This window comes from Muntiacus reevesi, chromosome 3, assembly GCF_963930625.1.
Source record: "Muntiacus reevesi chromosome 3, mMunRee1.1, whole genome shotgun sequence".
NCBI lineage: Eukaryota > Metazoa > Chordata > Mammalia > Artiodactyla > Cervidae > Muntiacus > Muntiacus reevesi.
Genome location: NC_089251.1, coordinates 33,765,012 through 33,778,989, shown reverse-complemented (window position 1 = coordinate 33,778,989; position 13,978 = coordinate 33,765,012). Strand labels below are relative to the sequence as shown.

Sequence of the window (13,978 nt, the reverse complement as noted above, 5' to 3'; positions counted from 1 at the left end):
ATGGCTATGGTTCAATAAAACTTTATTTATAAAAACAGGCACAGGGCAGTAGCTTGCCAACTCCTGGACTAGATAAACAATGTGTTACCTATTTGCAAGAAATAACAATTGATTCAGGGGACTTCCCTGGTGGCCCAGGGGTTAAGAATCTGCATTGCAATGCAGGGGAAGAACGTTCAATCCCCAGTTGGGGAACTAGGATCCTACATGCTGTGGAGCAACTAAGCCCAAGCGCCTTTGCAACTACTGAGCCTGCGTGCCACAACTAGAGAATCCATACACCACAAGGGAAGATCCTGCAAGATGAATGAAGATCTCTCGTGCTGCAACTAAGACCCAACACAGCCAAATAAAACAACAACAAAAACAATGATTCACTTACTTTGCTCTTTTGGCCATTTCATTTCCATCCCATCGGGGGCTGTATGGGTAGTTCTTCTGGGCCTGGGAATAAAGCTGTCCACTGTTGGTAAAGTGATAGACAGATTGGAATGTGAGAGTTGGCTGATCTCGAGGAAAAAACAGGGGCAGGTCAACTGTAAAGACAGAAGAAAGGAAAAGAAAGTTAGGGCTTAAATGCATCTTAATACATATTTTTGGCTAAATTCAAATGGTGGGAACAAGATTCTACTTAAACCATAAACACTGGTTGATGCTTAGGTAACAGGTATGGAGAGAGAACCCAAGAAATATTGGGTTGCCCAAAAAGTTCATTTGGGTTTTCCAAACATTTTGGCCAATCCAAGACAAGGTATCTTCCCTGCCTTCAAAGAGTTTATGATTCAGGTAGAGAGGCAAATTACCCATAAATAAAAATTTAACCAATAGGAGGCATGATGTGTAAGTAGATGCTGAAAACAGTACTAGGAAATGGTCTCAGAAGCTGGGCAACCCCAGCCGCCTAAACTGCTGTGGCACTTACTACCCAGTCCAGTATTCACAGAGAAGTTAGCTGTATATCTCTTTTAAGTATCTATTATATCATAAACTTATCAAAGGCTGGGCACTGTCTTTCTCGTCCAGAATTTGAAGACGACTGTTCTTAAAGAATGGATTTGGAAAGGGGATCAAGAGGGCAAGTGATGATCTTTCTTTTTTACAGGAGATGGCAACTGGGCCACCAGAAAAAACAAAGTATATCACTTTATTTTCAGTCTAGCAGTGAATTTTGATACTGAGCCGTTTTACATTTTTCCGTATATGTTACCATATATATCTCCTCAATCAGTACGAGCTGCTTAATGGAATGCCACAGGGACTACATATGTCTACTGTTATAGTATATACTGATTTTAATATTTGCTATTTACAAATATTATGTGCTTTATGTTCATTTTGGGATCCTTTAACTCCATTTTTAAAAATAAAATGACTTCCTATTTTCAGTTCAGGCAAACTATCACTAAAAACACAGACTGTTTCGCTGTCAAATTCCTCAAGGCATATAATATGTATTTCGGTAAATGTTACTCACTCCGAGGACACAGAATAGGCACATCAGTTTAAAAAAATAATAACAAGAAAAATGTGTATAGACTTTTCTAGCTTTACAGAGTACTTTTGTATACTTTATCTAATTTGATACCTATAATTCCTTGAAGCAGACATTATTTTCACCAGCTGCATTTAATAAATGACATATTTGAGACTCCAAAAGGTTTATTAACTTGTTCATACCATAGCTACACAGAGGCAGGACTCAAATCTAGTCCTGTAATTTAAATCCTAAGCTCCTTCCACTGGCTCAGGTTGCCTTTTGCTCTTGGGTTTACTGCTCACTATGTCAAAATTACAACTTAGTAAGCTAAAGTCTCCACTGTGAAGGACGTACAGGGTTCATCCTTTTGGCTCCACGAGGCAAATAAAGAAAAGAAAAAGACTACTAGATAGCTATACATGTATCACCAAGTCAGTTAGGGTGACCTTTGACTTGGAATAGGCCCACCAAGTACCCAAAATGATTTTTTGAAGGAAGTTAGGCTTGCGGCAAACTTAAAAAACAAAAAACTGTCCAGTTAGTAAGGCCTCTTAGACCTCTGAGTATATCTGACTCTGACTCAGTGCTGCAGGGGGTTTCTACAGATGAATCACCCCACACCAAAGAAAAGTGGCAAGATTTTGAATGTCCACTCTTTAGTCACATTTTCCAAGTGCCTCAATGCAGTTTCAATACATGTTTGTTTGTGCCAAAGCAAAAATTTGGTAACATATAGCAATAATACAAAACATGAAAAACAGACTAATTCACATGATAAGCACTTGGATTCAGAAAACCCATTTGAATCCCTTCATCTTACAGAGTTGGATATGAAATATCTTCAGTCATTTGGAATAAATGTCGTTTTCCAAAGCTGTTTATCTGTCTTCTGATTACTCATTTCATTTCCTCTGATTAATTTTAGAAAAAAATGCCTATTCACATATATTTTAATTTGACTTCAACTATGTTTATATTTTATATGTTTCATACATAAAATGAAATTCAGATTAATCTTCAAAGCAATAGCTATAGCATTGGTGCAAAGTATTTAACATGCAAGTTTCCCTTCAAAACAGCAGTAATTTTCAATAATAAAATTCAATGGCAATAATTTACCAATTCAAAGTAAGTACAGTCATCATTCAGTATCCAAGCAATATAGATAATATCAGAAGCTTCATGACTCTTAAGATACCAGCTTTCTGGGGCTTTGAAATGCATTCTATTTTTTGTTCCTGTTATTTCATTTTATAGAAAATGAGTCGCTGGTATTTTGATAGGCTAAAAAATGATTTTCCCACCTAGTCCTGAAACATCCACTCTAACCCCCAAAATGCCCAATTAAGACCAGGATCAATTCAAAATACAAACAAAATTTTATTTACCTAAATAAGTGAGTTATTCTGATTTTAAAAAACCTGTTAGTTGATATGTACCAAGATCTCCCCAAAAGTATTTGATTACATGATTATTTTGCCATGGAGATTTTTCTTAAAAAGTGTAGCTGGAGTCAATACTAAAATTTGAACACAGTGGCTACACCATTAGAAGGGGTAGGACTGGTCAGAGTCCTTCAAAGATAAAAACTGGTAATCCACACATTGATTCACATATGAGAAAATAAAATTTAAAAAATATAAATATCTTGTTCAGTTTAACAAGGGCATATCCTGCCTGGATCAGTCAGTAGTCAGTCAGTAGAAGGATGACTTCTTTAAAAATGTTCTAAGAAGGAGTTAATAACTAAAATACCTATGAGAAATACTTTGCATTTTTCTTATAATAATGATTTGAATGGTATGTTAGTTAGAATTAAAAAAAAAACAAAACAATATTTGTTTTCCTTATCCCCAAATGCTTCTGACACTTTACATTTTGCCTACAGGCTACGTCGTGATTTTTCTGACACATTAAAATAATGACTGCTGAGCCTTCAAACAGCTAAATCGCTTTAAGAAACTTCTAAGCTTCCAGGCAGTTTGGGCTCGTCGTCTCAGCCATGTTAAATCTGAGCATCTGAACATCTGCTTCCTTAGAATCCAACTCTTCTACTAGCTCAGGTTTGATTCCCAGAGTAGAATCATTCCATTGGATTCAGTTACTCATTGTCAGCATTGTTTTCACAAGTGCTTCCTATTTCCTTCTTTCTGGATTCAGAGACTGAATTTTGCCCAGCTCTTGAGCCACAGAAGAAATGGTCCCCTCCTTGTTCAGTATGATTTTCAATAGCCATTTCCCAAGCATTATTTTCTCCAAGAACTTGTTGAAACGAGTCACACTCAAACACTGCTAATTCTGCTTAACCCGGACACTTCACAGGAGTTGCTCACAGGGCTCTGATGCCCTGGCAGAAAGCAGGAATAATTAAGTTCTGCACCAGCTTGCCTCATGATGGACAGTCACAGCAGTGACAGGTTCCACTGGTCACAGTCCCAGAGAAGTGCCCGCCATGCAGCTTTGAGAGGCGCCGAGAAACTTTGCCGCCTCTCTCCAAACCATGCTGAAGTTCTGATGGTTTTATCTTCTCTAGTAAATATGCTTAACTGCTCCTAAGTGCTCATCCTTGCACCAGAAGAAGACTTCATTAGTTTTATCTAAATTCACAAGACTCTCGAGAAACTTCACTTCTCAGCCTCAGACCTCAACAATGGAAAAATGACACTGAATGGCCAAAAGAAAAACTCCACATTGTGTATCTGATCCACAGGACAGCTGCCAGATACTCAACATTTCAGGCTTTGTTCTAACAAGTTTGATCATGTGGTTTTTCCAGGAAAAAGAAAAAAAATCTAATTATGGCAAGATTAGAATAAGGGACATTAACAGCAAATAGTGATAACTGGCAGTCTGGCACAGAGCACTGAGAGAATAATAAATAAGAGCAGACTTAGGAAATCACAAAGCATCCCAGTGGGGTGGGGGGGGGGGCACGCTCGATTCAGTGTAGAAACAAAGAGCTTGATCGGGCCCTCAAGCTATTACCATACATAGTGATGTTCACTCCCAATCTTGGTAACGGGGCCAACACTCTTGGTTGCCTAACCAACAGCCATTCTCCATCTTTTTTTGTATGTTTAGACACCTCCTCCCATAGTCAGACAGCATTCACTCCCTCAACCTTCTGTAAAACCAAGGCAAAGAAATGTGACTCAGTTCTGCCAATGGGACCCGAGCAGAAGTTGGTCAGGGGTCTCTGAGAAATATTTTCCTAATTTAAGACACATCTGGAGAAGCCCCCATTTCATTTTTGCCTAGATCTTATCACGTGAGATCTTGAGGCTTGGAGTTGGCACTCATCTCGTGACCATGAGCGGAAAGTCAGCCTGACATCACTGAGCTGTCGAATTCATCTCTTTCTGGTACCACCCACCTCTGGATTCCTTGTTATGTCAGACGATTACAAGACCTAACTATTTCAACCTCTTTTAATCAGGTCTTCTTGGACCTGCAGTGCAAGGAAACTAAAGGAAATGTTATTCCTTGCAGCTTCTGTTCAAGAAGGCAGGATAATTGTATAATCTATTTCAGAAATATTTCCATCAAGCATGGTTAAAAACATTCAAGGCGCATAAATAGGAAAGTTTTAGCTGTCTGGAAAATTCAGTTATGTGGGACAGTTCAACCCTTGAAAATGCCAGACAAATGAGGGGTTAACCATAATTGCTTCCCTGGGAGTCGCATCATCAAATATTTTCATCATTATTCACAAGTCAGCCATTATTTCATTCCTCCAAACCTTCCCAGCTCTATATTCTTGTGTGCTTAGGCTAGTAGGGAAGATGCTTCGTGGATTCACTATGTGGTGGCTATGGTTATGTTCTGATTTCCAGTCCTCTTAGGCCCCTCCAGTTCCTCGAAGCCTCAATAGGAGCTAGTTTTAACCCCATGCTGACTGGCTGTAAACTCTGCTTCCGATGATGATTCCATCTGAGGTCAATTCTTCTTAAGAGCAGTTTATACACGTCTCATTCTCAGGCTGCCCCCACAGTGGGCACACAACCAATTAGGGAAGTTGCCACTTATTGACTGACCACCCCTGATCTTACTAACTACACACTAAATCTCTGAGACACATGGATTCCAACCACTAGAAAGCTAAATACCACATATCCAAAATACTCACCTATAAGAAACAGAAAAGACAAGTTTTCCAATTCAGAAGTGTCCCTACTCAAGGCATTAAAAATCAAATGGAGTCTCTTTTTATCATCACTGCCTTACATTTAAGTGACCAAGGAGACCAAATATTGACCACATTTTAATACACTGGTTTTTTCACTTTTTTTGTGATTTGATCATGTAAACAGATGACCTTTGGGGTTGTAGTAATATTAACAAACTAAAGCCTGAAGTTTCTTGGATTTTGCTGTAAATGCTAAAAATCCTAGCAGGCGAGGTGACCGCATGATATGATGGAAAAGGTATACACAGCCTTTGGAGTCTGATAAAAATGGGCTTCAATTCCGAGCCCTATTCATTTATTAGTGGTGAGACCATAGGCAAAATAATTCATCTCTTTGAATCTTGACTTTTCTCACCTGAAAAATGAGGGTAATAATTCTTATAGCATTGTTGAAAGAACTGAACAAAAACAGGACAGGCAGTAAATAAACATTCATTCTTTCCTCCGACTCATCCTTTTCCTTACTTTGTATTTTACTTTCAGTCTAGTTTTATATACTTCTATATATGTGAAATTTCTAGCGATAGCATAAATTTTCACAGTGTTTAACTATTTTGATGGATCTCTTTCTAAACTTTGTACAGACCTTTACATCTCAGTAAAAATAACATACTGAAAAGAATTTAGCCTTTTCTTGATGATAAACAGCACAGGAAAAGATCATTATACATAAGAGTCTCAAGTGTTAATAAGACTTCACCTCTGAAAAGAAATGATACAAATGAGTTTATTTACAAAACAGAAACAGATTCACAAACTTAGAGAAGGAATTTATGGTTACAAGGGGCGGGGGGAAGGGATAGTTAGGGAATTGGGGATTGACCTGTACACACTGCTTATTTAAAACGGGTAACCAAATAAATAAATAAAATGGGTTACCCGAAAAAACCCACTGTATAGACAGGGAACTCTGCTGTATAGACAGGGAACAACCAACACAGGAAAAGAATTTGAGAAAGAATAGATGTATGTATATGTACTGATATAACTGAATCGCTTTGCCGTCCACCTGAGACTAACACAACATTGTTCATCAACTGTATTCCCACATAAAATAAAAAGTTAAAAAAGAGAAGATTTTACTTGCTCTTTCACAAATGCCTTCTACCACAAGCCAGACCCCCAAAACCATTCAGTTAAAAGAGCTGACATGCCTTTGAGGTGGTGCTGAAGTTTCCCCAGTGCTACTGGCATGTATGTGCTGTTCGCCACCTGACCACAAACTTTATTTATTTCTGTGCCTTTCCCTAGCCAGCTCCTTTGCCACTTCTCACCACGGCCAGCCTGGCCTCAGTATGGTCGCTCTCTCTTGCCTCTTCTCTTTGCCTTTTGTCTACTTCATCCAGCCTGTGTCTCAGCTCCTGAAGAGTCAGCGTGCTTGATTCTCTATCCGTAGGCTGGGACCTGGTGTGGAGCAGGGGCTGTATGACGTGAAGTGATGCTGTGTGAGCTCTGGTTCAGTCACTGTTTGGAGTTCAGATACTATCTCCTCCTCCTCTTCCACCTGCGGTTGTTTGTTTCCTTCCAGGTAGGTGAAGTTATAGGAAATCTGGTTCCTACTTACATTTTGTTTAGCATTTGCTTTTGAGGTATTTTCTAGAGACAAATTAGTAATTCTGACCCCCAATGAGTCATTCAAACAAAACTCCAGGAAGAATCTCACTGTGAAAGGGATGCCATAGTGTGGGCCCAGGAAGAGCCAGGTTCTCCCACCTGGCCCCATAAATGAACCCAGGCTGAACCATATCAGCTAAGCTTCTCCTGCCATGAGCTCAGAGGGTCTCAACTAGAAGTCAGCGTCTGCATCACCAAGGAATTGGTTCCTGAAAGTGCACCTGAAGTGTCTCTGATATGCTTCCCTAGCTGGGAATTACTACAGAAGTTGAGTGCTTCCAGGGGTAGGGGTCATGAATTAGTTATTTTATATTCTTAGCACTTGGCACAGGGCTTGACGTAACAAGAGGAGAGACACTCAATAAATGCTTGTTGAACTAAAGGAGCATTTAAGGGAAATGCAAAATTATAAACCTCAAGGAGATTCCATTTCATATGTATTAGACTGGCAAAAATTAAAAACACCAACAATCCCCAAGTATTGTCAAAGATGTGGAACACTGGAATTTCTCATCACTGACAATGAGAATATAAATTTCTATACCCTCCTGTACTGTAAAAGTGAAGATGTATAGACTTCATAACTCAGCATTACCACTCCTAAAATACTGCCACAAGTGCATAAGAAGGTAGGAGAAGGTTTGCTGTAGCACTGTTTGTGATAACAAAAATTGGAAACATCTTAAAGTGTCCATCAACAGGAGACTGTGGTACATTCCTCAATGGAATACCTTACAGCAGTTCAAACAAATGAGCTAGGCCTACATGTACCAACACAGATGAACCTCAAGAACATAATGTTCAGTGGAAAAAGCAAGTTATAGATGAGCAGTGTTCAGTATATACTTACAAAGTCCAAAAACATGCATACATTATTACACACTGCCTATGAATGCCTATGTAGTAGAAGTATAAATACGTGCACGGGAATGATAAACACCAGATTAAGGAAAGAAGTTCCCTCTGGGGGTAATGGGAAAGGAGAGAGGGATAGGAATGCATCATGGAGGGGTACTCAGGGGGACGTAACCAAATTAGTCATGTGCTCTTTCTTTAAAAACAAAGTGAAAACAAAAGCAGAAGCAATTAGAGCAAAATATTAAGATTTGGCTTATTGGAGAAGGAAATGGCAACCCACTCCAGTGTTCTTGCCTGGAGAATCCCAGGGACAGGGAAGCCTGGTGGGCTGTTGTCTATGCGGTCGCACAGAGTCAGACACGACTGAAGTGACTTAGCAGCAGCAGCAAGGTGGGTACATGGTATTTGTTTTGGTACTTTTTATATATTCAAGTCAAACTTTATTTTTGGGGGCTCCAAAATCACTGCAGATGGTGATTGCAGCCATGAAATGAAAAGACGCTTGCTCCTTGGAAGGAAAGTTATGACCAACCTAGTTAGCATATTAAAAAGCAGAGACACTACTTTGCCAACAAAGGTCCGTCTAGTCAAGGCTATGGTTTTTCCAGTGGTCATGTATGGATGTGAGAGTTGGACTGTGAAGAAAGCTGAGCGCCGAAGAATTGATGCTTTTGAACTGTGGTATTGGAGAAGACTCTTGAGAGTCCCTTGGATTGCAAGGAGATCCAACCAGTCCATCCTAAAGGAGATCAGTCCTGGGTGTTCATTGGAGGGACTGATGTTGAAGCTGAAACTCCAATACTTTGGCCACCTCATGCGAAGAGTTGACTCATTGGAAAAGACCCTGATGCTGGGAGGGATTGGGGGCAGGAGGAGAAGGGGATGACAGAGGATGAGATGGCTGGATGGCATCACTGACTCAATGGGCATGAGTCTGAGTAAACTCCGGGAGTAGGTGATGGACGGGGAGGCCTGGCGTGCTGCGATTCATGGGGTCGCAGAGTTGGACACGACTGAGTGACTGAACTGAACTGAAGCTTTAAATATTTATGATTTTTAAAAGTTTTTCAAAAAAGCAGACAGACATTGATATTCAGAGCAGCACAAAATAATATGATTCCATTTGTATAAATTTCAAAAACAAGAAAAAATAATGACATATTGTTTATGGGTATATGTTACGTGACAGAAGTATCACGTAAACATAAAATTCAGGGGAGTGGTTACTTCTGAGGGGGACACGTTTAGGGCTTCTAAGATACTGGCACTGTGCTCTATTTCTGAAGTCAGTGGTGTTTTATTACTATGATCCTTGTATATATATTCAAAGAAATATTATTTTTTTAAATGGGAGCATTTATAAAACTAAGAGGGTTTAGAAAGTTGAATGGTCTCCAGGGAAATATAAGACACCAAAGTTGTAAAGAAAAATAAAATAACATAGAAGAAAATGGTGTGGAAAACCTGGAATACAGCTTACAGAGGCACTGGAGAAAAGGGACATTCTCTCATAAGAACACTGTCAGGCTGGCACAGTCAGCTGGTCCACTGAGTTGCTCCTTTGCTCCCAGATTTGCTGAGTGGAAGGCGGAGTGCTGGGAAGAATGAAGGTGTCTGGGCCCAGAGCAGGCACAGGGGAAGAGGAGAAGTTCCCACAGCTCACGTGGGGTGACAGCGGAGGTGCGGACATGGTGTCCATGCTGAGGGAGGGGACACTGCTTGAGGTGGAAGCTTTGCAGGAGAGATGGATTTTGAGTTGGATCCAGAAAGTTAAGGGCTGATTCAGAACCAGTCTGGGAGATATTCTGTAAAGAGGGAAGAAGTCAATAAAGCTTTGATGTTGTGCAGACGTAACAATTTTCTTTAAAAAAAAAAAAATTGCCAGGTCTTAGCTGCAGCATGTGAACTCTTCGTTGGGGCATGCGGGATCTAGTTCCCTACCCAGGGATTGAACTGGGTACCCCTGCATTGACAGCATGGAGTCTTAACCTCTGGATCACCGGGGAAGTCATCAATTTTCCATTTTTACTTGACTCTTTTCATATTGCATACATTCAATTCAGAGAAGCTATAACCTGTCCTATTTCACCGATCCCACTTTCTCCCCACTGCCCTTACCGTTGCACACGTGGAGAGCAATAGGGGAAGCAAAGATGAAGGAAGCCGATGCTGCCCTTGGAAGCTCACGGCCAAGCTGCTCTCCCTCCCTGGAGGAACCTCCTTCCTTCCCCAAGTTTTCCTCTCGTCACGACTCAGTTTGTTGGAAATGCCTCTGTCCTAGACCTCTGCATGCTTTCAACTTGTACTCCCAAACAAGGACACATCAGGGCTATCCTCCCCAGGAGAAAAGGAGAATGCCAATGGCCAAGGCCAGGACCGAGGGGTTCCCCGCATGGGAAACCTTCCTTACCCCAGTGTTTCTCTGCCTGCTTTTCCTGGTTCATCCATTCCCTCATCTAGCACACATGGAGTGAGCACATCCCAAGTTGCAGGTCCCAGGCTAGACCTGAGGACCCACACTTCCTGGAAATGAATGGTAGGCGCGACACTGTGCGCTTCCTGTGATGTCCTCTGGTTTCCGTGTCCCCTGAGGATGCGCCCCATTTGGATCCTGGCATTTCCTCAGGCTTGGCTTCTGCTTCAGTCCATATAAGCTGCTCTTGCTTCTGCGGCCTTCTTCCAGGAAGCCTCTCTTGCCCACTCTGTCACTAAGTGACGTGTCCCCATGATATAGTCTTGGCTGAACTGTTAACAATGAAGTGTTCCCGTTGTAATTCTATATTCTCCACATGTGAACACTGGGCTAGACACACAGCAGGTAGTTGATGTAAACTCTGCCTGGCAGAGACCATAAAAGTGAGGAGAGGTCAATAGCACGAGAGGAAGCATGTTTTTAAGAGATGCAGAGAAAAATCATAAATAGCATTTCAGTTCAGTCGCTCAGTCGTGTCCGACTCTTTGTAACCCCATGAGCTGCAGCACGCCAGCCCTCCCTGTTCAACACCCAACTCCTGGAGCCTACCCAAACTCATGTCCATTGAGTTGGTGATGCCATCCAACCATCTCATCCTCTGTTGTCCCCTTCTCCTCCTGTCCTCAATCTTTCCGAGGATCAGGGTCTTTTCAAATGAGTCAGCTTTTCGCATCATGTGGCCAAAGTATTGGGAGTTTCAGCTTCAATATCAGTCCTTCCAATGAACTCCCAGGACTGATCTCCTTTAAGATGGACTGGTTGGATCTCCTTGCAGTCCAAGGGACTCTCGAGTCTTCTCCAACACCACAGTTTAAAAGCATCAATTCTTCGGTGCTCAGCTTTCTTTATAGTTCAACATAATTTAATACTGTTTAAACTTTTATCTTTAAAAGAATGTAGTCACAGTAAATAAACTCCTGGCCTGGGAGGATTAAAACAGAAATCTGGCTAAATTAAGGAAGAATTTGATTAGAAAAATCCTTAAATAAGTTAAAATATATTCAAATGCAAAATCCTTGGCATTTAAAAGCTGGGCAAAGTCTTTAAAGAGTCATAAGCTTCTAATTTCAAAAAATCATGGATGATTTACCAAAGACAGATGATTAGAAGGAATAGGACAAATTCTGAAAAGAAGGAGGACTGACACTGGTCAGTTTAAATTCCAGTCTTGAAAAATTAGAACATCCTGCCAGGCACAAATTTGCAAATAATGCAACTACTCCAAAGTGAAGGATGACTAACTAGGCTTTAACAAGAAAAAAAATCTGAAGCTAGTTATTTTTATTTTTGAAAGGGTCTGGTTATGAGCTTTATATGCTAGAGAAAATGGCAACAAGTTTCCAATTTGAGAAGCATTCCTGGAAAATCTACTATGAGCTAGCTCTAGGGGGCCAAGTTGAGTAAAGCCTGGTCCTCCCCCCACCCCCCTACCCCTGCCCCCGACCATCACTGTTCTCAGGCAGGAAAACGACGGTGGGTTATAATAGAGGTAGTAACTGCCTGGGTGTGGGGTGGAAAGATAATCCAAGGGCTTCTAGAAGGTTTGTTGGATAAGCAGGACCTTGAAAGACCACTAGGATTTGGACAGGCAGTTGCAGTGGGAGGCTTATGACAGGGAAGGGAGGGAGAAAGGTGAAGGGATTTCAGGCAGAGGGAACAGCATCGAGCAGTCAGAGCAGAGGAGGGTGAGGGGATGTGGGTGATCAGGGCAGAAGGAGCACTGGCCAGAGGATACAACGCTGGTGCAGGGGGACTTTGGACAAATACGCCAAACTGTGGAGAATCATGAGCACAAAGCAAAGCAATGTGGACTTTCTTCCATGAGCAGCGAGATCCTCGAACATTTCTGGAGAAGATATCCCACACCACCCACTCTGGTCAGAAATTTTCCTGTAATTTAAATACCCTCAAATGCTAGAAATCTTCTAGAAAGGAGAACATTTTAGAAGATACACATGCACAGATCACAAATAACTTATTATTTATTATTAGAGGAGTGCAGTCATTCACTTCTCAGTTCGGGAACCGATTCCACTTTACAAAATATCTCTTAAGACTTACTAGTGTGTCCCTTATGGTCAGAGGGAGGCTCTGAGTGGTAAGCTTGGCAATGGGCTGTCATCAGCTTATAGAAATCTTCTGTTTTCTCTCAAACAACTGTAACTTCCTATGAGGACAATTCTACAGCAGAGCCTGAGATTTGGGACTGGGTGTGGGACTGGGTGTAAGACTGGGATGGGAAATAGTTTAGGTCAAATACGTGGCAGCGCTAGGAAACCAGAACCCTCAAGGGTGACTGTTCGTTTTCTTACAAGACAGTGTTAGAACCCTGGCCACCCTGTCATTCTCCTATGCAGAAAGCTGCAAGAACTTATTTTTTGTGTATTACACTTTCCAAGCATTCTCCACTCCAGATTTATACTGTGCTGGGGTATCAAAATTACAGGAAAATGTCTGACCCGCTAGATTAGGTGGTTGTGGAAATGTACAGAGATAAGTCACTCCATTCTTTGGTTGCTTTGGGTTCAGTTCCGTCTGGTGAGATGAACAGGAAAGAGCTTATCTCGGTGAGGCTGAAGGGTCAGGTGAAGAACACATGGTGACCTAGGTTCCACTTAGTGATCATATAGCGTTGGTAGATTCACTGACCTCTCTGAGCTTCTTCCTCATTGTAAAACTGGAAAAACTCTAACCTCCAGGTTGAAAATAAAGCATGTGGTACAGCATCTGGTGCAAAGAAAGTGCTCAATAAATAAAGGTTGGAGCCTAAGGGAATGTAAGAACAAGTAGGTATATGGAGAGAATATGATCTTAGGAATTTGGCAGATCCAGGCTTGATTCCTACTCGACCGGTTATGACCTGGGTGACCTTGTGCAATTTGCTAAATTCTCTGAGTCTAGGTTTTCTCATCTTTAAAATGGAAGGCTGTTGGGTGATTTATAAGACATAATGAATACATGTAGAAGAATACTTGGCATCTAGCAGATATTCATAATGATAACTATTATAACTCACTTTTCTCTTAGAAGAAATTAAAACAAACCCGAGTCTACCTAATTTCTTTCTCCAACCTGACTTCCAGCTGAGAAAATACAACCCATAGATTAAAGTAGCCAGGTTCTTTCAATTAAGCTTCCAACTTATTTCTGCCCATCATTTTATGTGGGGCCAATTCAGAGTCCTTGAGAACTCCCCATTTTTAATTCTACAATCTTCTTCCTTCAAATTAAAAAAAAAAACCAAAACACAGTTCTGGATAATATAAGGTCAAATGGGGTTTTGCAGCAAGAGCTGACCAAAGACCATAAAACATTTGAACAGAGAGGAAGCCTGTTGAAAACTCAGACAGTTTTCCATTATGCTTGGATT

The 13,978-nt window shown here is 41.0% G+C and overlaps 1 protein-coding gene across 1 annotated transcript in view; it reads right to left on the bottom strand.

Annotated features, from left to right (window-relative positions):
• The window catches only part of BABAM2 (BRISC and BRCA1 A complex member 2), a 393,777-nt gene that overhangs the window by 35,998 nt on the left and 343,801 nt on the right, over positions 1–13,978 (bottom strand). The window contains exon 11 of the mRNA XM_065927231.1: positions 383–536. Coding sequence (XP_065783303.1) covers positions 383–536 — 154 coding nt within the window. The remainder of the gene's footprint in view (positions 1–382; positions 537–13,978) is intronic.